Source organism: Microcaecilia unicolor, chromosome 8 (genome assembly GCF_901765095.1).
Source record: "Microcaecilia unicolor chromosome 8, aMicUni1.1, whole genome shotgun sequence".
Classification (NCBI taxonomy): Eukaryota; Metazoa; Chordata; class Amphibia; order Gymnophiona; family Siphonopidae; genus Microcaecilia; species Microcaecilia unicolor.
This window is the reverse complement of record NC_044038.1, coordinates 244,231,083-244,254,452: the sequence shown is the minus strand read 5'-3', so window position 1 is coordinate 244,254,452 and position 23,370 is coordinate 244,231,083. Positions and strand designations below refer to the sequence as shown.

General features: G+C 43.0%; 1 protein-coding gene across 6 annotated transcripts in view; it reads left to right on the top strand.

Annotated features, from left to right (window-relative positions):
• Positions 1-4,001: 4,001 nt before the first annotated feature.
• The window catches only part of TOX2 (TOX high mobility group box family member 2), a 314,937-nt gene continuing 295,568 nt past the window's right edge, over positions 4,002-23,370 (top strand). For 5 of the 6 annotated variants that reach the window (XM_030212722.1, XM_030212723.1, XM_030212719.1 and 2 more), the window contains exon 1: positions 4,002-4,253. In XM_030212722.1, coding sequence (XP_030068582.1) covers positions 4,155-4,253 — 99 coding nt within the window. In that variant the 5' untranslated portion in view covers positions 4,002-4,154. Of the gene's footprint in view, positions 4,254-4,929; positions 5,005-23,370 lie in introns of those variants that run through there. The other variant, XM_030212720.1, reaches the window with a different exon arrangement.

The window sequence follows — 23,370 nt, the reverse complement described above, 5'->3', positions numbered from 1 at the left end:
AAGCTGAAGAGCCCTAGCCACTTTAGCCGTTTCTCATGGGAGGGGGGGGGGGGTATATATTTTCTGAACATATGTGACAACTTTAAAAATCATCATGTACATGTATGTGTATTCTGCGTGTGTACACAGGGTCTTACACAACAGATTAGTATGCACATAGAGCCCTATTCACTTCAGGATATAAGTCCACGCACCATCACAACATCCACTAGCTGCACACTCCCATGCACGCCACACAATCAAATGAAAATCCACAGATTACTATCTGTTTATAACTGTTTTTCATTAAAATTTCAAAGCCACTCCAGAATAATTATCACAAGTCTGATGTGTTTGCAGTTGACCATGTAATTATAGTTTCTGAGGCTAATTACACCTCGAGTCTCAGTGCTTATTTAATCAAAGATACAGCTATTATTAAAAGCAATAGAAAACCAGAGAGTAAGAAGAAAGTGCAAGTTTTTCATAGGAATCTTTCTCACGTTTATAAAATCTTGTCATAAAATAACTTGGGTGGGGGGGGGGGGGGTCTTTTGCTAAAGGGTAGTTTGAGTTATCTGCAGCAGGTCCAATCTTAGTCCTATGGGCCCTGTTGCAGATAAGCTGAGCTAATCTTTAGTAAAAGACCCCCTCAGCTTTGTCTCACCAATTTGCTTCATTTCTTTGAAGGCGTGAATAAACATATTAATAAAGGTGAGCCGGTTGATGTAGTGTATCTAGATTTTCAGAAAGCATCTGACAAAGTCCCTTCTGAGAGACTCCTGAGAAAATTAAAAACCTGTGAGATAGGAGGCAATGTTCTGTTGTGGATTAGGAATTGGTTGATGGATAGAAAACAATGCAGGGTTAAACGGCAACGTTCTCAATTGGTTCTAGGGGTTCCTAACCGCATGATCATACCAAGTGACATCTAATTGACTACATCAGCCACATGGATACCTGAATGCGGAGTTCCGCAGGGATCCCCCCTCTCACCGACCTTATTCAACCTAATGATGATACCCTTGGCCAAACTACTATCAAACCAAAACCTCAATCCATACATATACGCAGACGACGTAACGATCTACATCCCATTTAAACAAGATTTAAAGGAAATTTCCAATGACATCAACCAAAGTCTACATATCATGCATTCATGGGCGGATGCATTTCAGCTGAAACTCAATGCAGAAAAAACCCAATGCCTAATACTCACCTCTCAACAAAACACGAACAAATTCACCACCATTAACACACCAAAACTGAATCTTCCAATTTCGGACACCCTAAAAATTCTTGGAGTTACCATTGATAGACACCTAACACTTGAAAACCACGCGAAAAACACAACCAAGAAGATGTTCCACTCAATGTGGAAATTAAAAAGAGTAAGACATTTCTTCCCAAGGACTGTCTTCCGTAACCTGGTACAATCAATGCTACTCAGTCATCTAGACTACTGCAACGCACTCTATGCTGGCTGCAAAGAGCAAATAATCAAGAAACTTCAGACAGCCCAGAACACTGCAGCTAGACTCATATTCGGTAAAACAAAATATGAAAGTGCAAAACCCCTACGAGAAAAGCTACACTGGCTCCCACTTAAAGAACGCATCACGTTCAAAATATGTACCCTAGTTCACAAAATCATTCACGGAGATGCCCCTGCCTACATGTCAGACCTGATAGACTTACCACCCAGGAATGCTAAAAAATCATCCCGCACATTCCTCAACCTTCACTTCCCCAACTGTAAAGGTCTAAAATACAAACTAATGCATGCGTCAACCTTTTCCTACCTGAGTACACAATTCTGGAACGCGCTGCCGCGCAACTTAAAAACGATCTAAGAACTAACTAACTTCCGCAAACTACTGAAGACCCATCTCTTTAACAAGGCATACCACAAAGATCAACATATGTGAACTCCTCCACATATATCCAGTACTGCCTTATTATATTGGCTTGTTATACTAATATCATGCTTTTTCATTATCATGTTACCCAAGAGCCTTCCATAATACTAAATGTATATTTTCTTATATGTTTCCACTATTCATGGGAAAAGAGGTGGGAAAATGTGGGATACAAATGCAATAAATAAATAAATTCTCTCAGTGGAGGAGGGCGAACAGTGGAGTGCCCCAGGGATCTGTACTGCGACTGGTGCTAGTTAACATATTTATTAATGATCTTGAAATGGGAATGATGAGTAAGATGATTAATGTTGTTTAAATGCTTGTGGATTGAGAAAAAAAAGCATGAAGACCTTAAGAAGTTGGAAGACTGGGCATCTAAATGACAGATGAAATTTAATGTGGACAAGTACAAAGTGATGCACATTGGGAAGAATAATCCAACTCATACTCATTTGATGCTAGGGTCCACTTTAGGAGTCAAGAAAAAGATCTAGGTGATATCTACTACTACTACTACTACTTAGCATTTCTATAGCGCTGCCAGGGTTACGCAGCGCTGTACAAGTTTAGACAAGGGGAAGGACAGTCCCTGCTCAAGAGATATTGTGGACAATATGCTGAGATCTTCTGCCCAATGTCTGGTGGTGGCCAAAAAAGCAAACAGAATGCTAGGAATAGTTAGGAAAGGGATAGTAAGTAAGACCAAGAATATTATGATGCTTCTGTATCACTCTATGGTATGACCACACCTAAAGTATTGTGTGCAATTCTGGTCGCTGTATTTTAGAAGAGATATTGCAGAATTAGAAAAAGGTTAAAAGAAGGGCAGCCAAAATGATAAAGGGGATGGAACTCCTCTCATATGAGGAAAGGTTGAGGGTCTACAAAATACTTAGTGGTGTAGAATGGGTAAAGGGAAATCAATTTTTTACTGTTTCAAAAAGTAGAAAGACTGGGGGACATTGAAGGAAGTTACACGGTACTACTTGTAAAACAAACAGGTAGAAATATGTTTTCACTGAACAAATAGTTAAGCTCTGGAACTTGTTGCCAGAGGATATGATTACAGTGATTAGCACATCTGGGTTTTTAAAAAGGTTTGGACAAGTTCATGGAGGAAAAATCTATAGTCTGTTATTGAGATGAACACGAGGGACGCTACTGCTTGTCCCTGTATCTGGGCTTCTGTCAGGTACTTGTGACCTGGATTAACCACTGTTGGAAGCAGAATACTGGGCTGGATGGACTACTGGTCTGACCCAGTAGGCTATTCTCATGTTCTTATGATGCTGAGGGTTTTCTTTAGTGTTCTATGTTCCGCATGGATGCCACTTTGGTCACTTCATGCCACAGGAGTGCCACTATCCATGATTTTATCTCTGTAAAAAGCTATAAGGAGAGGAGTGATAGCGAATCTGATTTTTAGAGAAATGAAAACGCAGTTTTCTGCCTTAGGAAACGGTGTTACACTGAGAATAGCGGTGGTACCAGGGACCTGTAGCACTGCCCAAGAGCATGGGAGCAATTATGGGGGGAACAAGTTCCCTTTTCCTGTGTCACCTCCTCTGAAGAGTTATGTATTGTAGCTGTGGCCTCCCCTTTTACTCAGCCCCGTCTAGGGGGAATTCTGTACAGGTACCAGGATGATGCACACTAAGCACAAGTTCTGGTTGGAGCTGTCTTTATCAAACACTAGCTCAGGTCATTTTCGTGTTAAAGGTCCATCCAGGCTTTATCTGCCGTCATTTACTCTGTAAAGGCTGGTGACTAACTACTGGTGTATTCTAGAACTCGGCGACTAAATCCCGGACCTGCCCATGCCACGCCCCCTTTGGAGGCGTATGCAGACGATTCGGCGTGAAGTTCTGGAATAGGCGCCCAGAGCAGATAGCCGTCTAGTAGTCAGTGTTAATTAGTGCTTATTAGCACCAGCGATCAGGGGGCCAGAGGGCGGGATGAGCCGTTTCTGGCCCAGTTTTGCCAAAGAGACGAGAGAAGAACAAAGCAGAGCGAAAGGGCTGCACAAAGCCAAGCAGAGCACGAGCGGATGCGCGAGAGCAGAGCAGCCTCGCGGCCCCCTCCTTCCCTCCCTGCGAACAATAGAAGGGACTGGAGCTGCCTCGCGCTGCGCTGCCATTGCTCTCCCGCACGCTGCCACGCGCCCGGCCGCGCGCGCCCCAGGAGGCAGCGCGAGACTGGCAGCCGCGGGCGCCGCAGCCTCCTCCTCCTCCTCCTCCTCTTCGGCCCCCCGTGATGGACGTTAGGTTTTACCCCTCAGCTCCCACAGCAGTAGGCGCTTTACCTGCAGACCCGACTTGTCTGAGCCCCCTGGACTGTTATCCCTGCAACAAGGTAGGCTCCGTTCCGCCTTTGCCCGGGACGCGCTGGAACTTTGGGGTGGGGGGAAGGGCGAAGATGCCCGGGTGCTGCTGCTGCTTCCTTGCACTTTCATGCAAGTTGTGCGGCGGTAACTCCAGTAAGAAAAGCCCCCCCCCCCCCCCCCCCAGGCTGCAGCCTGCATTGTGTGCTTGCTTGGGAAAGAAATTGAAAGCCCCGGACTTTGAGGCTGCAGCTGCAAGAATTAGAATAAGAAGTGATTTGGGGGAGGGGGAGAGGGTCCTGCCTGATGCCTTTCTCTGACACTTGCTCTGCCCTGAATACGTATGATGAACACACATAGGTAGATGCATATGTGCAGAAGCCAGCTTTTCCTGTATATCTCTTGGGGGGGGGGGGGGGTTATGTGCATTTACAGCCCCAAACGATACTGAGTATATATTACAACTTTTCCCTCTCTGTTTTTGTGTGTGAAATAAAGTGCTGAAACATTTTTGGGGGGAATTTCAAAAAGGATTTAGAAAGAAAGAAAATGGGAAATGCGCGCGGGGAAAGGTCATTTTGTCCCTTGTTTTAAGGGATTTGCTAAACAAGGTTTTGCAAAGTGAAACCACGCGAACTGGACGGAAAATAGGCAGAGCTGCTGGGAGAGAGAGAGAGAGAGAGAGGTGCTCTCACTGATGCTGGTGCAGTGTTTCTGTTGTTCTCCTGCTTTGGCGATGATTCAGGTTGCAAAATGTACAGGATAGGAGAAAAATGCTTTAGGGTGAGTATGACACCTTTGTTCGGCTTTCTTTTGCTTTCAAGTCTCTTCTTACCTGGTTGCAGGTTTTTTTTGTTTTTAAGAGCCCTGGTTTGGGGGGCACCACATTTCTTTCTGGTTATTTAGCTGTGCTCAGTGACCCTCTGGAAATGCTGTAACTTACCTTTTCTCTACTTCATATTTGTCAGCATCAGCTCAGGCTTTGGACATTTTTACTTTCAGGCAGGGCGAGACTCGGTAACAATAGAATGAGGACAGCCGGTGGGAAGCCTTTTCATCTGCAATTGTACCATTTATGTCCCAAAGTGGCAGTGATACGTTATGTTCAAAAAGTCAGAGAAAAAAAAGTTACATTCGGAGATATTTATTTATTTTGCAGACTAACAAGCTGTTTGATGTGAGAGATTCAAAGTAGTCCTACATTTTTTTGTGTGTATACTTCAGTTTTAAGAATAGCAAAATTAATTACGATTCATTATTTTACGTTGTTGCTTATTTTCGGGAAATGTGCCAGATTTCATTGGAACTTGGCAAAATACTATTATCATTATGATCACTGTGCTGCATACCGGGATAATTCTAGTTGCTAGATGTAGAATGTGCCTTTGACCATCATTGGTTGTAGTTTTCTAATGCATCAATGTATTATGAGAAACCCTTTGATAACTCAAGATTTAGAGAGAGAAGTGGCAGCAATTGAAACGTGAAATGTTTCATACAAACCCCAATGTTATATCATGTTTTTAGAGAGTTGTACGTCCAAACCACGTTGCTGTTTGTGTGATGACAGGTTTAATGTAGCAGGCTATCAAGCTCATTTTCAAAGCACTTAGCCTCCCAAAGTTCCATAGAAACCTATGGAACTTAGCCTCCCAAAGTGCTTTGAAAATATGCCTCAGTGTGTCCTGCCCTTCGAGTGGTGGAGGAGAGACTACGAAAGTTTCATTGCACCGCAAATCTGGGATGGATGGAGGATGCAGGTGTGAGACTGGCTTCTTCCAGTGTCACTCTTGGGGACGAAAACAAAAACCTCAGAAGTCTGTGCAAAGTGGAGGAAACGGAGAGCAGTACTGCCCACTGCCACAAGGTGCTGCTGTTGTACACTAGTACAGTGGACAGGCAGGCTGGAAGTCGGAAAACCCAGCAGAAAATATTAACCTTTCACCTCTTGTTTAGTTGGTGCATGGGAAACTGTCAAGTACCTTTGTCAGGAGCTTAGTAGGTTTTAATGACCAAATCCAGTGGCAAGTTTTTTATTTTTTTTTTTTAATTATATAATAGCAACTCAAGTTGAAATTACCTGAAAGGTTTGCACATGAGGGGCACAATTTGAATATCCCACTTTACTTGCAATGGATGCATGCAACATCAGATTGTGAGGGATACTAGGGTGGAGAAAAGGAGAAGAAATACATCTGAGTTTTGAAAATAGTGTGTGTGTGTGTGTGTGTGTGTGTGACAGAGAGAGAGAGAGAGAGAGAGTTTCCTCCCCACAACCTAAACAGAGTTGCAGAAAGACTTCTGTCTAAGCTAGCTGAAAGTGTTGTGGAAGCCTGTGTGCACGGACAGAGGAGGGCAGTGTTTTTCAAGTTTCCTCAGGTAAATGAGCTTGAAGGTAATTTAACATGAATTCTACTGGTGTTTCTGAGGAAGCAGCTCCCTGGAAGGCATCCTTCTATTTTATAGTAGGGCATGGAGGGACCTTCACAGGATTATGGATATTTATGGCCCGGTATGCAACAGATTGGTGCTCCTGAATTGGCCTCCTTCAAAAGTTATAGGGCTGAAATGGCTGGATTTATACTCAAAATTTCACTAACCGCTAATTTTAGGAGCAATAAAAAGTGGATGGCACAAGGGATGGATTTAAGGCGGGGGGGGGGGGGGGGGGGGATTGGGTTGTTGGCACTGATCAGCTTTAGGTTCATAAATTATGCTTATAAATCTTGGCAAATGTAATATAACCTCCCAAATTAAGAGGAATTTTCATCAGAAAACTTACGGCCCTGTTCACTAAGGCATGTTAGCATTTTTAATGTGCGCTAACTGTGTAGGCACCTATAGGGATATTGTAGGCATGTACACGGTTAACGCGCATTAAAAATGCTAACGCACCTATAATGTGGCTTAGTAAACAGGGACCTTAGGCTTCTAGGTTTGGCTGAAAATAGGGTGCAAATTTAGGAGCCCGTTTTTTTTTTTTTTTGTTTTAATATCCAGTCTTTAATTTGTAAACACGTTGAGAAACTATTGCTGTAACCTGCCATTTTTTTTAGTGGTTATGGGCGGGAAAGAGGGCATTTTGTGGGTCTTCTGAAATTTACTACTACAAATCATTTCTATAGCGCTACCAGTCATACGCAGCGCTTCACAATTGAACATGAGGAAAAGACAGTCCCTGCTCAAAAGAGCTTACAATCTAAATCAGGACAGACAGACAGGACAAATAAGGGATAAGGGTAGGACAGACAGATAGGACACATAGGGAAAAGGGGATTATTGAAGAGAGGCAGACGTGTGTAGTTACAGAATATGGCCTAGTGTGCCTAAATCTACTCACAGGGATTTACACCACGTATTCATTGTTGTAAATGGATTTGCGTAGTTTTAGGTTCTAAGATATCAACTAGGCATATTCTATAATCGGCAGCTAAATCTAGGTGTCAATTATAGATGACACTTACAAGCTCATTTTCAAAGCACTTAGCCCCCCAAAGTTCCATAGAAACCTATGGAACTTAGCCTCCCAAAGTGCTTTGAAAATATGCCTCTTAGTCAAAACCAATTTCAGTGCCAAGATTCTTTGGCGCCAAATATATAGACTCTCCTCCTTAGGGGTCAGTTCTGTAAAGTGTGCCAAAACTTAGGCACCAGAATTCAGCGTGCTGAGCGTGAATTCTATAATGGAATCTGGACACCCACATTCTGTTATAAAACACTAGTGTAAGTTGGCATTTTCACCTGGGGTGTAGCCAGACCTCGCAGTGAGAGGGGGCCAGAGCCCCAGCTGGGGGGGCACATTTCAGTCTGCTGCCCTACCGCTCCCCACCCACTGCTGCAGCAAAGTACCTTGGCTGACAGGGGTGCCCAACCCCCGCCAGCTGAAGCCTTGTCAAGCACCAGTCTCTGGCGCTGCCGCGTTGCATGCCCTGCTGTCTCTTCCTCACGTGCTGCATGCTCCTTTAAGTGAAACTGCGCGTGCTCAATTTCACTAAAAGGAACGTGCAGGACGTGAGGAGGAAGAGAGAGCAGGGCAGGCAACAGCTGGTCAAGGCTTCAGCTGGCGGGGGTTGGGCACCCCTGCCAGCAAAACCAGGGACCCGGAGGAAATTTGGGGGGGCCAGGCCCCTGTGGCCCCACGTAGCTACGCCACTGATTTTCACACTAACATTTAGTCGTGACTGTGTCAATAGCAGGCATCAGTGCATGCACTGAAATGTAACACTTTTTTGTACATGCACGTATTCTATAACTTACACACGTAAATGTTTGATATGCCCCACTCATGCACCTGCCCCTGTTCACGCCTTCTTGCATTTAGGTTTGATGGGCTCCTTTTATAAAGCTGCGGTAAGCCTACGCATACTTACTGCTGCTGAAAAACACTTACCGTGGGATACACTGAGGTATCCTGCGGTGAAAACCCAATGTGTACGTGTGAACCATGTTCTAACAAATAATTTTTTGGCTGAGGGGGCGGAGAGAGGGCGTTCTGCATTAACTAGTTAATACAGCCACATTTCCGCATGGTGACTGATTCGTACGGGGTTAGCACAAAACAAGTGTAGCCATTAATTTGGAAAACGGAAAATTGGCAGTGAAAATGGCCTTAGCATGCAGGAAAGAGCAGCATCAGGTCATGCTAAGGTCAGTTTCTGCTGCAGCTTAGTGAAAGGAGCCCTGTTTGACTTACACGCTCATGTTATAAGAATACCTGTGAGCACATTCATGCACAACTTAGACACCAAGGTTATAAAATGAGGCAGATAAAGGCTCAGATGTACGAAAGCAAAGCAAGGAACACTGTAGCCTGTGAAACTGCTCAGGTAGAGGAGGGGACGAGCAGGAGGGAAAGCTGCAAAATTTGTGACCCAGTTTTCAGGTCTGTAGTGAGATCTGATGTGGTGACCTTCAGACTCGTTTGCATCCATGCACAACTGGAGAATGGCTCTCAGTTTATGCCTAGAGATCACTGGTTCAAACCCTGGCACCAATGAGTCATCTTCCGGTGGCCAACAAAACGAGAACTGATCAGGTTATAACAGCTTTGCAACAGTTTACAGTGCTTTAAAACAGAAACATTATTCATAACGTATCCAGTTTAAAAATCAGTGACTTTCATAATGTACTGCGGGGTGGGGAGTTGAGAAGAATATGTTGGTGTTAGAAATCTCCGTGTACGAGTGAGGATCTGATTACCAGATAATGCAGAGTCAGAAATAACAATTTTCAGGTCCTTTCAAGGTTTCCTGAAATTTAAAACTGTACAGTCGGACACATTCTCCTTTTTCCTGCTGTCCTGTCCTAATATTACTGGCTGTCAGTAACTCTTCTTACAGTCCAAAGCCTTCTCTGCTTTCTTCCCTTTCTCCTGAAGCAGTTCTGCAACAGCCACTGACTGAGCATGGGACTCGTTGCCGTTGCATGTTCACAGGCCCTACAGTGGCCCCGTTCCTCCTACAGCTTTCCTGTTTGGGCAGGAAACACTTGCCAGAGGAGGGAAGCTTGGGTTTATCACACACGGTCACTGACTACTGCTTTTCTTACCAGTGTGAGCAGGGCTGCTTCTGTGCTATGGGAGCGACACGAGCCAGCCCAGAGAGGGAAGCAGGAGAGTTGTGGGGATGCATTATAGCAGGTGTGGAAAACCATAATCCTCGAGGGCTGCAGCCCAGTTGGGTTTTCAAGATTTCCACATGAGTATGCATGAGATTGATTTGCATATAATGGAAGCAGGACATGCAAATCAATGTCCTGCATATTCAGTGTGGAAATCTTGAAACCCCGTTGATCTGAAGCTAAATAAATGCTATTTATTCTTATGGATTGTTCTGGAGAGACTTTTTTTTTTTAAATAATACACCTATTTTTGAAGAATGCTGGGCTAATTTATATTGCTGAATGGTTTGAAAAATTTCTTTCAGTGGTCTGACTTAGGTTTATTACTTAACCAAGAAATTTGCAGTCTTTGTATATTGTTCCCTGTTCATTATACACTATTATGCAATAATAAAGACAACTTTTATCTGATATATACCGCCCATCAAAAAAAATATATGTAAGCAGTTATATAACTCTAGCCCCTTATACCTCAATAAATTGGTTGGTCGATGAAATTACATGGTAATACTTTTAAAATGAATAGGAGGAAATATTTTTTCACTCAAGAAATAGGATTATCGGAGGATGTGGTAACGGCAGTTAGAATACCTGGGGTTAAAAAAGGGGTGGACAAGTTTCTGAAGGAAAAGTCCATACTCAAAAATGGGGAAAGCCTGCTGCTGTCTCTGGGATTGGTAGCATGGAATCTTGTGACTCTTTGGGATTCCGGAGTCTTGGGACTCTGGAATTGGGACTTTCTGGGATTCCAGAATCTTTCTGCTGTTTGGGATTGCCCCAGGATTGGTAGCATGGAATTTTGCTTGTCCCAGAATTGGTGGCATGGAATGTTGCTACTAATTGGGTTTCTGCCAGGTACTTGTGACCTGGATTGGCCACTGTTGGAAGCAGGATACTGGGCTAGTTGGATCATTGGTCTGAGTCAGTATGGCTGTTCTTTTCTTATGATGAGATGCCTCCAGCCTCTTTGTCATTTATCCTAAGCATGAAGAATGATTAAACTTGTTTTATTTTTAAATGTACTTGTTAATAAAAGTAGTAATTAATTTTCCACCTCTTCTTCTGCGAGCCCTCCCAACTTTTCTCTCATCATTCTCCTTTCCTTCATTTCCTCTCTGTCTCTCCCCTTTCTCCATGTTGTTCTTGGTTCTCTCACAAGCCAGCAGTTGTGAAAAGCATGACAAGAAAAACTAGGAAGGGGAGTGAAGCTGTTGAGATAGGAAGGAGATGGTGGAGAGGAAACTTATTGGCCTTTCTCTTGGTTCCAGTCGGAGCTGCTGTTAGGGGATGCAAACAGGGCAATTGCCATGGATCTCCAAGCTAAAGTAGGCCCCAACCCTACCTAAAGCTGACCAAGATACAGCCTGATGTGGTGGACTTTGAGGTCCGTACTACATTTCTACCCTGGGCCCCAGCATACTTAACACTAGCCTTGGTTCCAGTCAAATTCTTTTGTTTGTTTCTAAAAGAGCGATTTAGTATAATTATAGCTCAAGTTGGTTCTTCACATTCACTGCAGTGAGTACCGGCTTCCTATTTACAGTACATGTTATTTTTGACATGAGTGGGAGTCAAAGAGTGTTTTACATATTTTCCCCTTGTGAATAAAATGCAACAATAAACAGATTTCCATTTTTGTTCAGTGTGTTACTGCTGAATTTCTACTAAATTACCATTGATTTGTTGTTGTAATAATACATCAATTGAATGTGTATATTCTTTAAAGAAAGATTAGTATTCAGACGTTGCATGGTTCATGCACTAAAAGAGAGAGAGCACGGTGAAGGGGCCTGGAAGGATAGAAGCCACGGTCACAAAAGACCAGATTCAGTAAATGGCACGCAAATTTAGGGAAAATCCACATTAAGTGCTATTCTGTAAAGGGCATTCCAGGATGAGTGTCTTGTATTGAATAGCACTTTATAGCGGATTCCTGCGTAAACTTTGAGTGGGAGGGACTTAAGCCAGATGACAACCTGGTGTAAATCTTGACATTCTATAACAATACTGCATAGGCAGATGTGCATGCAAATTAGTACCAATTAACTCCAATTAATATCAGTAATTGGTTGTTAGCCCCCTATTGACTAATGTGTACGTGCTTCGGGCTCCATGCCCAACTTCAGGTGACCTATATATCTCCTGAAAAGAAGATGCAAACCCAGTTATAAAGTGCAAACAATCTAGTCAGAATTGAATTGGACCGAATGCAGCCATGATTGGGTGGTATCGTCTGCGTCAGGAGTCCCTCTCAATTATACCAAAGAAATAATATATCAAAAATTAACATGTAATAGGTTATTTTTATTTTCTGTTATTTATTAAGGGACCCGTCTACTAACAGGAACTATGATTTGGGCTTAACACGCTAAAATGTGGGATTTTAATGTTGTAGCATAATTCACTTTTCGGCATCACATTTTTTATTCTGCTATGCCCGTCGTTGCGTTACTTGAATAGATGAATAAAAGTTTATTTGGAACTTTATATGCAGAGTTGGTTCTTGCTCAAGTATAAAGAGAGTTTTGAAATAGCTGGGGCTGTAAGAGACCCTATGCCGTGGGACTCATTTAATTGATCTCCCTATACCTGTTTTATTATTTTGTCGTGTGGCTATCAGGGATCGTGTTTTGCTCTTTTCTTTTTGGACATTAATCCGTGGCAAGCCCAGACCTAACGCTGCATCCATAAGGGTCATCCCCACTATTTTTTTATTGCAGGTCATGCATCACCATTGATTGATTGTTACATTTGTACCCCGCGCTTTCCCACTCATGGCAGGCTCAATGCGGCTTACATGGGGCAATGGAGGGTTAAGTGACTTGCCCAGTCACAAGGAGCTGCCTGTGCCGGGAATCGAACTCAGTTCCTCAGTTCCCCAGGACCAAAGTCCACCACCCTAACCACTAGGCCACTCCTCCACTGTTGCTACTATTTGAGATTCTACATGGAATGTTGCTATTCCACTAGCAACATTCCATGTAGAAGTCGGCCCTTGGAGATCACCAATGTGGCCGCGCAGGCTTCTGCTTCTTTGAGACTCACACAGAAGCCTGCGCAGCCTTCTATAAGTGCAGGACGTCAGACTCACAGAAGCAGAAGCCTGCGCAGTCTTCTACATGGAATGTTGCTAGTGGAATAGCAACATTCCATGTAGAATCTCCAATAGTATCTATTTTATTTTTGTTACATTTTGTTGCAATGGAGGGTTAAGTGACTTGCCCAGAGTCACAAGGAGCTGCCTGTGCCGGGAATCAAACTCAGTTCCTCAGTTCCCCAGGACCAAAGTCCACCACCCTAACCACTAGGCCACTCCTCCACTCAGATGCTCCCAGTGAATTAATACTTAGGAGGTGTCAGGTGACCCCCACATTAACTCAGCGTTAGCCAGTTAGAGTATGGTGAGCGTATTACACTATTGGTTATCACTTCCTTCTGTAATACGTGGTTTAACACGTGGTAGCAGGTAAACTGCAATAAAACCTGTTAAGACAGGGTAGTTTCCATGCCTTAAAACGCATGTAAGCTCTCCGGGGACAGGGAAATACTGAACCTGAAAGTAAAAGGCAGTGATTGAAAGAACAGAAAATAAGCATTGATGATAAATGAAACCTCGGGCACCACTCACTGGGAGCACATAGTAACATAGTAGATGATGGCAGAAAAAGACCTGCATGGTCCATCCAGTCTGCCCAACAAGATAAACTCATATGTGCTACTTTTTGTGTATACCTTACCTTGATTTGTATCTGTCATTTTCAGGGCACAGACCGTATAAGTCTGCCCAGCACTATCCTTGCCTCCCAACCACCAACCCCGCCTCCCACCACCGGCTCTGCCACCTAATCTCAGCTAAGCATTTAAGGTAGCTGTTAAATAGTAGTAGTAGTAGTAGTAGCTGGTCTTGAATATTAGACTTCCACTTCATGGCATTTTGCAGATCTATTCTCATATGCCTTAAGAATGCTTGTAGAACTGAAGCTATGTATAACTGCCAGACAGCCAGAATCCACGGGTTTGCCAAAGACCCCAGTTGATCATCTAAGTGTGTGACGACAACAATAAAACAAAAGAAACCCCTCCAGAGATGTCTCCAACGCATTGACCTCATCTGAATGGATTTTTGATGCTTTCTCTTCTTGAAGTGATATTTTGCACAGTGGTGTTGTTGGCTAGTGGATGAGGCTTTGTACCAAGCTTCTGGAATTTCGTGAAATCAGTATCTGAATTACTGGATTTTGTATTCTGCGAGTCCCTGCTGGCTTAAAATAGTGATTTGTGCTTTTATGATTGCTACTTACTACTACTACTTATCATTTCTATAGCGCTACGTACGCAGCGCTGTACACTTGAACATTTATTTTAGTTATTTATTGCACTTGTATCCCACGATTTCCCACCTATTTGCAGGCTCAATCTGGCTTACAAATACCCGTCATGGCATTGCCATTTCAGGCTAAAGAAATACAATTGTTGTTACAAAGATGTCAAGAATAACAAAGTTAACATATCAATATAATCAAACAGTTATAGAAAGGAAACAGTTATAATCGTGATGGTATATTGTGGTTAGTTATGGATTCCCATGGTACGCTTTAGTGGAGAGAGAGGTTTTTAACGATTTACGAAAGTTGGTTATTTCATTAATTGTTTTTAAGTATTTTGGTGAAAACACAGTCCCTGCTCGACAGAGCTTACAATCTAACTCTGAAGAGAAACCAGAGATTATGAATGTATCATTATACTCTGCTTAGGTTACAAGCGGATAATAAACGAGTAAAAAGATAAACATAAATAAAATGAATACCATGAAGTAATCCTGGAAAGTTTTATTGGTTTGTAGTACCAAGGAAGAAGGATTATTGGGTGAAATGTTCTCTTGAAAAACGTTACTGTTGATGGTGACAGTAGATAAGCAGATTTCCATCTGTCTAACTTTCTCTCCTTGCTTTCTGGCTTTCCTCATGATTTCTAGAATCTTCTTTTGTGTTTCATATAGTTTTCATTTAGTAAACGTAACATCAACTCATCTGGGAGGATATAGATACTATTCCCGTAACTGCATAACATAGTTTAATAATTCAACAGACGTGGTTGCAGTTTTGGAACCTAGGGTACAATACTGATCCTGAAATATTCTAAATCGGTGATATTTTTGGGCTGGAGCAGTTTTCATATTTGTATGTGAAATATACTATAATAATCTGGCATGTAGCTGTAGGAAGGAACTATCCTTCCAGTTGTGAGTTTTGGAATCCTCCTATCTGTTCTTTTCATAGACCACGAGCTACATCTTGCTTTAGGTGTACTTCATACTGTAGCATAGTGGTCAGAATGGCGGTTGCATTACCCTTCTTTGCCTCATTTGCTGATGCATGTTAATTCGGGTTAAACATTAAAGAGGCAGTTGTTTCCCCCATACAAAATTTATTCTTCTACACAGTCTGGGTTAGGTTCTATATATGGCACCAAAAAAGCACTATTCTATAAGACACGCTTAAAGTTAGGTCTGGTTAATAGAATAGGGCTTATGCCCAGGAATTGTGCCTAACTTTAGGTGTGGCCATTTGCACCAACTGAAATGTGATGCAAGTGTAGGCACCTAAATTAGACACTGTCACACAGGAGAGTGGAGTTCGATTCCCCGATAGGGAGCCATTTATTAGAAAAATTTATATTCATTATAGTGTTATTTTAAAAATCCTGAGTTTACGGAGCATTATTCTATAGCAATGTATGTTCATTTTAGGAGCAACTCATTCCACCAATGCCCCTCCCATTTCTGTATCCCCTTTTTCAGATCACACGTAAATTTGAGGTGTGGATCCCATGCCTAAATTTATGCATGTAAATGCCAATTAAATCTAATAGTGCCAATAATTGTTAAGAAGCCAAAGACTGTGCTAATTAGCTCATTCAATTAAATTGCGTAGATGCCCAAATTTGCACATGCACTTTTGGCCACTTTTATAGAATTAGGGGATCTGTGAGTAGGTGGTCCTGGGGATATAATGTTGGTAGATGCATATGGTGCATGTACATATTTACAGTAATAGAGTGGGTGGCATTTTGTGCGTCAGCCTAACGGAGAACTGGGTTCGATTCCCAGTGCAGCTCCTTGTGACTCTGGGCAAGTCACTTAACCCTCCATTGCCCCAGGTATGAATAAGTACCTGTATATACCATTTACACCACAGAAAAGCAGTATATCAAGTCCCATTGCTCTTTTTCCCCCTTTCCCTTATGACATCACAATATCAGAAGTGAGCCAAGTATCGGGCAATCAAGCCATTGTGACATCACTGATGAGGTTGGCTCTTATTGGTGGAATGAGTGGAGGAGTAGCCTAGTGGTTAGTGCAGTGGACTTTGATCCTGGGGAACTGAGTTCGATTCCCACTGCAGCTCCTTGTGACTCTGGGCAAGTCACTTAACCCTCCATTGCCCCTGGTACAAAATAAGTACCTGAATATGTGTAAACCGCTTTGAATGTAGTTGCAAAAACCTCAGAAAGGTGGTATATCAAGTCCCATTTCCCTTTCCCTTATGACATCACAATATCAGAAGCGAGCCAAGTATCGGGCAATTAAGCCATTGTGACATCACTGATGAGGTTGGCTCTTATTGGTGGAATGAGTGGAGGAGTAGCCTAGTGGTTAGTGCAGCGGACTCTGATTCTGGGGAACTGGGTTTGATTCCCACTGAAGCTCCTTGTGACTCTGGGCAAGTCACTTAACCCTCCATTGCCCCTGGTACAAAATAAGTACCTGAATATATGTAAACCGCCTCAGAAAGGCAGTATATCAAGTCCCATTTCCCTTTCCCCCTTTCCCTTATGACATCACAATATCAGAAGTGAGCCAAGTATCGGGCATTCAAGCCATTGTGACATCACTGATGAGGTTGGCTCTTATTGGTGGAATGAGTGGAGGAGTAGCCTAGTGGTTAGTGCAGTGGACTTTGATCCTGGGGAACTGTATCGGGCAATCAAGCCATTGTGACATCACTGATGAGGTTGGCTCTTATTGGTGGAATGAGTGGAGGAGTAGCCTAGTGGTTAGTGCAGTGGACTTTGATCCTGGGGAACTGAGTTCGATTCCCACTGCAGCTCCTTGTGACTCTGGGCAAGTCACTTAACCCTCCATTGCCCCTGGTACAAAATAAGTACCTGAATATGTGTAAACCGCTTTGAATGTAGTTGCAAAAACCTCAGAAAGGTGGTATATCAAGTCCCATTTCCCTTTCCCTTATGACATCACAATATCAGAAGCGAGCCAAGTATCGGGCATTCAAGCCATTGTGACATCACTGATGAGGTTGGTTCTTATTGGTGGAATGAGTGGAGGAGTAGCCTAGTGGTTAGTGCAGTGGACTTTGATCCTGGGGAACTGTATCGGGCAATCAAGCCATTGTGACATCACTGATGAGGTTGGTTCTTATTGGTGGAATGAGTGGAGGAGTAGCCTAGTGGTTAGTGCAGTAGACTTTGATCCTGGGGAACTGAGTTCAATTCCCACTGCAGCTCCTTGTGACTCTGGTCAAGTCATTTAACCCTCCATTGTGCCAGGTACAAAACTTAGAGTGTGCTTCCACTAGGGACAGAGAAGGTACCTGCATGTAAACCACTTTTGATTGTACTACAAAAAGGCGGTATATCGAATCCCATGACCTTTATTGGAGCTGGTTCTGGGATCCTATGTTATAAACCCATATAAAAGTGTCTGTGTAAAATAAGCTTGAAGTAGGTGTCTTCACTGCAAATAGGAGCCTTGTTCTTCCTCTAGTTTCATTGTAAATGTATTAAGGGCAAGGGGGTAAGGGACACGGATTTGATATAGCGCCTTTCTGGGGTACATCAAAGCAGTTTATTCTCGGAAATATGTTTTCTTTCAGCACCCCCAGGCAACGTCTTTTATTTCTGGTAAGAAGGTATTGGGGGGGGGGGGGGGGGGGGGGGGGGGGGGGGGAGGGGAGTTCTGATGTCTTTGTCTCCTTGTTCTGTCACAGTTGGACTAACCTGGGTTTAATTTAGTCGGTAGCCTAAGCAGTTTAGGTCATTTTGCTTTTCCGCAGTGTAGCTTGTGATAATGGACTTGGACCTCTCAATTATATCTGGACTTTTGTTTGACAGATGCATTTTATCTATTGCACTTGTATCCCACATTTTCCCACCTATTTGCAGGCTCAATGTGGCTTACAAAGACCTGTTATGGCAACGCCATTCCAGGGTAGCAGATACAATTGGTGTTACAAAAAAGATTAAGGATGACAAAAAGATCTAAGTTATAGAGATGACTTTCTGAATAAGGGTGGAGCGGCGAAGTGTTGTAATTAGGCTATTGATTTTCGTGGTAGGCCTTGTTGAAGAGAGAGGTTTTCAGATCTTTTTTGATTTGAATTTTTGTGATTTCGCCTTACCCATTGGAACTTTCTGTATGTTTATTACCTGGTCTGTAATCTATATATTCGGCATAAATAACAAGTTAAACAGAAAATAAGCTTTTATGAACTTTCCACTGTAGTTAGTATATAGGCCTCAGTGACAGTAATGGAGCTCACATTAAGTCACATCAGTTAATGAAGCCCTTAGATCGTAAACCTTTTGAGACCAGGAAAATACCTGCATGTAACTCACCTTGAGCTGTGAAGGAGAAGGTATGAGCTAAATAATAATTTATTTATTCACTAAGGGGTCCTTTTACTAAGGTGCGCTGAAAAATTCCTTGTGGTAGTGTAGGTGCGGATTTTGGGCGTGCGCCAATCCATTTTTCAGCACGCCTGTAAAAAAGGCCATTTTAAAATTTTTGCTGAAAATGGATATGCGGCAAAATCAAAATCGTGCATCCATTTTGGGTCTGCGACCTTACCGCCAGCAATTGACCTAGCGGTAAAGACTCATGTGGTAACCGGGTGATAATGACCCATGCGTGTCAAATGCCACTTGACGTGTATTCAAAAATAAATTATTTTTCGGGCGTGCGTATCGGATGGCTGTCAAAATTGAAATTACCGCAAGAGCCACGTGGTAGCTGGGCAGTAATTCCATTTTATTTATTTAGATTTTGCTCACACCTTTTTCAGTTGTAGCTCAAGGTGAGTTACATTCAGGTACTCTGGATATTTCTCTGTCCCAGGAGGGCTCACAATCTAAGTTTGTACCTGAGGCAATGGAGGGTTAAGTGACTTGCCCAAGATCACAAGGAGCAGCAGTGGGATTTGAACCAGAAACCTCTGGATTGCAAGACTGGTGCTCTAAAAACTAGGCCACTTCTCCACTAGCAACATTCCATGTAGAATCTCAAATAGTAACAACATTCCAGAATCTCAAACAGTGGCAACATTCCATGTAGAATCTTCAATAGTAGCAATGTTCCATATATTTAGATTTTGCTCCCACCTTTTTCAGTAGTAGCTCAAGGTGACTTACATTCAGGTACTCTGGATATTTCTCTGTCCCAGGAGGGCTCACAATCTAAGTTTGTACCTGAGGCAATGGAGGGTTAAGTGACTTGCCCAAGATCACAAGGAGCAGCAGTGGGATTTGAACCAGAAACCTCTGGATTGCAAGACTGGTGCTCTAAAAACTAGGCCACTTCTCCACTAGCAACATTCCATGTAGAATCTCAAATAGTAACAACATTCCAGAATCTCAAACAGTGGCAACATTCCATGTAGAATCTTCAATAGTAGCAATATTCCATATATTTAGATTTTGCTCCCACCTTTTTCAGTAGTAGCTCAAGGTGAGTTACATTCAGGTACTCTGGATATTTCTCTGTCCCAGGAGGGCTCACAATCTAAGTTTGTACCTGAGGCAATGGAGGGTTAAGTGACTTGCCCAAGATCACAAGGAGCAGCAGTGGGATTTGAACCAGAAACCTCTGGATTGCAAGACTGGTGCTCTAAAAACTAGGCCACTTCTCCACTAGCAACATTCCATGTAGAATCTCAAATAGTAACAACATTCCAGAATCTCAAACAGTGGCAACATTCCATGTAGAATCTTCAATAGTAGCAACATTCCATATATTTAGATTTTGCTCCCACCTTTTTCAGTAGTAGCTCAAGGTGAGTTACATTCAGGTACTCTGGATATTTCTCTGTCCCAGGAGGGCTCACAATCTAAGTTTGTACCTGAGGCAATGGAGGGTTAAGTGACTTGCCCAAGATCACAAGGAGCAGCAGTGGGATTTGAACCAGAAACCTCTGGATTGCAAGACCAGTGCTCTAACCACTAGGCCACTCCTCCACTCCTTTTTGGAGTTCATAGAACCTTATGTGGCTTAGTAAAAGGACCCCTTACAAGATCATCAGCAGTCCTGGGAAGCATTGATCCTTGACTTCCTGATTTGCAAAGCAGGGTCCTAGCACTGCCACTGAGGTGAGCTGCTCCTTGCTAAGGTTTTACTGTGAATTAGAACAAAAGCTTTACAGTGGAACAGGTCTCAGCCTTACTCTGTTCTTCTTCATGCAGCCTTTACCTTTCTGTGCTCTGTAAGTGCAGCTCCTATATTTTACCTTCACGAACTATCAGTATGTTGGATTGTATCTCTGAGCATAAATGGAGCAAATAATTGTGTTTTCCTAACAGTCTGCTAATAAACATAAGTTATTTATGGTGCTAATGTGTTTCTCTAGACAATTTTCCACTCGCTGACTTACCCTGAAAAGTGCTGATTAGGCTTTTGTTTGTTTGCTTTTTTAAAACACTTTTATTTCCAGTAGTTTGCCTTTTTCAGTGCATTTTTTTTTTTTATTGAGATTGCTGCGTGCCCTGCTGTGTTGCCCAGACTGCTGAGGATGCTTTGGTTCCCATGTCAATGTTTGCAAAATGTTTGCATACAGCTGCCCTTACAGAGATGCATATTCTCTGCATCATTTTTCTCTGAAATAAGATGGGTAAATAGCGAGTTAGAAGGAGGCTAAACACAAGGGACAAAATGAAAAGATAACAATGGTGCAGGTCCCCTGTTAAAAGTACAGCCCTTTGAAAGCCCTTCAAAGCAGGAGTTGCAGTAGCCCTCAGCTTTTTAATATAACTGAGATGAAGTTTATGTGAAAATCCTCTCGTTCCCAACGCTCCATCAGATGGTCTCCCCTTCCCAAGACCTCATTAAGGGGGTCTGTTACTAAAGATTAGTTCGAGTTATTTGCAGCAGTGCCCTTTTATTCCTATGGGCCCTGCTGCTGATAACTCAAGCTAATCTGTAGTAAAAGATACCTTAAGCCCTTTCCCTCTTCCTTTTCCTTCCCCCACCTCCTCCTCTGTCCTTCTTAGGTACCCGTTAGCTGAAACTTTAGCTTGGTGGCATAGCTTGGTTTTAAAGGGGTTTGAATAAGTTTAGCACTTATCCCTGGGCATAGACATCAAGTGGATCTAATTTTGCTGGGTTTGATGAGGTCCGACCCAGCTGGGCTTGTATGTTCTTATGTCTTCTCCAGAGGCTCATGCCACATGGGAGCGGTCTGAGCCACATTTCTCTCAGTGTGCACTGGTGACATTCAGGGTTAGTCGCTACTGAGGGGCTGTCATTTGCTGATAACAGCGAGCACTCTTATTAAACAGTGCATACTCGCCCCCTCATTCTAACTTCGCTTAGTCAATATTTTGTAACCGAAGTGCGTAAGTTCTGGAGCACATAACTGGAAGGGGTTGTAGACCTGGGAAGGCATGACTGGGTCAAGGTCGTGCCCAGCACTTGTGTGCTAGGATTGTAGAATACTGACAGTAACACCAGCCATTGACATGCCTTAAAGAGCTACGCTGGCATTCTGTAACAGCAATTAGAGGCCTAATGGCGATATAGAATTTGCCCTTAGTGGGTGACATCCCTGGTGCCTAACTTTAGGAAATCTATGGAGAATTACCCCATGTGTAAAAAAGCACATATTCGGGGGCCCTTTTACTAAGCAGCGGTAAGCCCACCACAGGCTTACCATGCGCCAATCTGGAGCCAGTGGTAGTTCCACCCCCAATGCGGCATTTCTGACGCTAGTGGAAATATTCAAAAAATATTTCCGCAGGGGGTTACCCAACATTAATCGAGCAGCACCGCATGCGACCCAGTTACCGCTGGGTTACCACGGGAGCCCTTACCGCCACCTCAGTGGGTGGTAGTAAGTGCCCCTCCCCTGCATGGCCATAAGGTAAGAGCAATCTTACTGCATGGGCATGCCATTTTTTTTCGATTTATACACAGAAAAAAAAACAAATCTCTGCAAGGTACACAACGTGCAGAAAGACAGCGAAGATGACACAAGGATGAGCGGACGACGTTCCAGTCAGTAAAAACAGTTCTGGACTCTACAGATTGTTCTGTTGAGTCCAGAACAATCTGAAATAAACTGTTTTTAGTGACTGGAACGTCGTCCGCTCATCCTTGTGTCATCTTCCATTGTTTTTTTTTTGCATTTTTGCCCTCTAGGGTAAAAAGGGCCAAAGTGCAACAATGACCCCTCCCACTAGCAGCTTAGTAAAAGGACCCCTTAGTGCATGTCTCCTAGTCTGCACATGTAGTCCACGCTCTTTGCACGTAGGACCAGATTCAGGAAATGGTGCTGGGCGCTGTTGTATAAAGGGCGCACTGGGACGAGCATCTTTGATAGAATAACGCCTACAAACGGGGATTCTTGCAGCAGCTGAAACTTGTGTAAATCCTGGCGTGCAACTTGGCAGTGCATCTCCCAAACTCTGTACCACTGCGTGTTAATTCATTGGAATGCCCAGACCTGCCCGTGCCCCTCCTGTGGTCACGCCCCCTTTTGGGTTACGCATGACATGATCGTTATATAATCAGGCACAGCTAGATCTGTGCACAGTTCCAAATTAGTTCCAATTAATGTCAATAATTGATAATGGCTCATTTAATTTAATTCATGTACGGATCTCAGGATCACATGTAAATTTGGGCACCATTTATGGAATCAGGGATAGTGCTCATTTTTTAAATAATGGTGCAAAAAAAACAAAAAACCAAAAGCAAAAACAAGCTAGAAAACAATGGCAGAGAAATGGTCTGGCTGCCTATCCCTTCCACTGTCCTCTGCCTTGGTAACCAGGTAGTGATTTGCAATGTGGATTTCAAGGAAAGGCCCATGGAATATGGTGCAGTGGCTCAAAGAACTAGTCAGAGGGAGTCGTAAAATATTCTCTGCTGCTCAACCAAAACTATAAAGTGATCTTGGACAGTTTTTTGTCTTACAACCTTACTATGAATGAAAACATTGTAAAGTATCATTATAAAGTGGAATCTGCCTCTCAGGGCTGTGTTTACTGATGTTCAAAGGTACTTTGTTATAACGAGACTCTTGCATTGCAACAAAGTAAAAAAACAAAAATTGTTAGTGCATATTGATTCCTGGAGAGGGAAGCCAGAATGTGGGTTGTGATATATGAGACAATGTTGAAATGGAACAATTTAGCAAACTTACCTTTTCTTTCAGGATGTATTATTTATTATATATTTATGGTTCATGGGTTCTGGTTCCTAACTGTCTAAACAGGAATATCTTGTGATTCCCATGGTTGGGA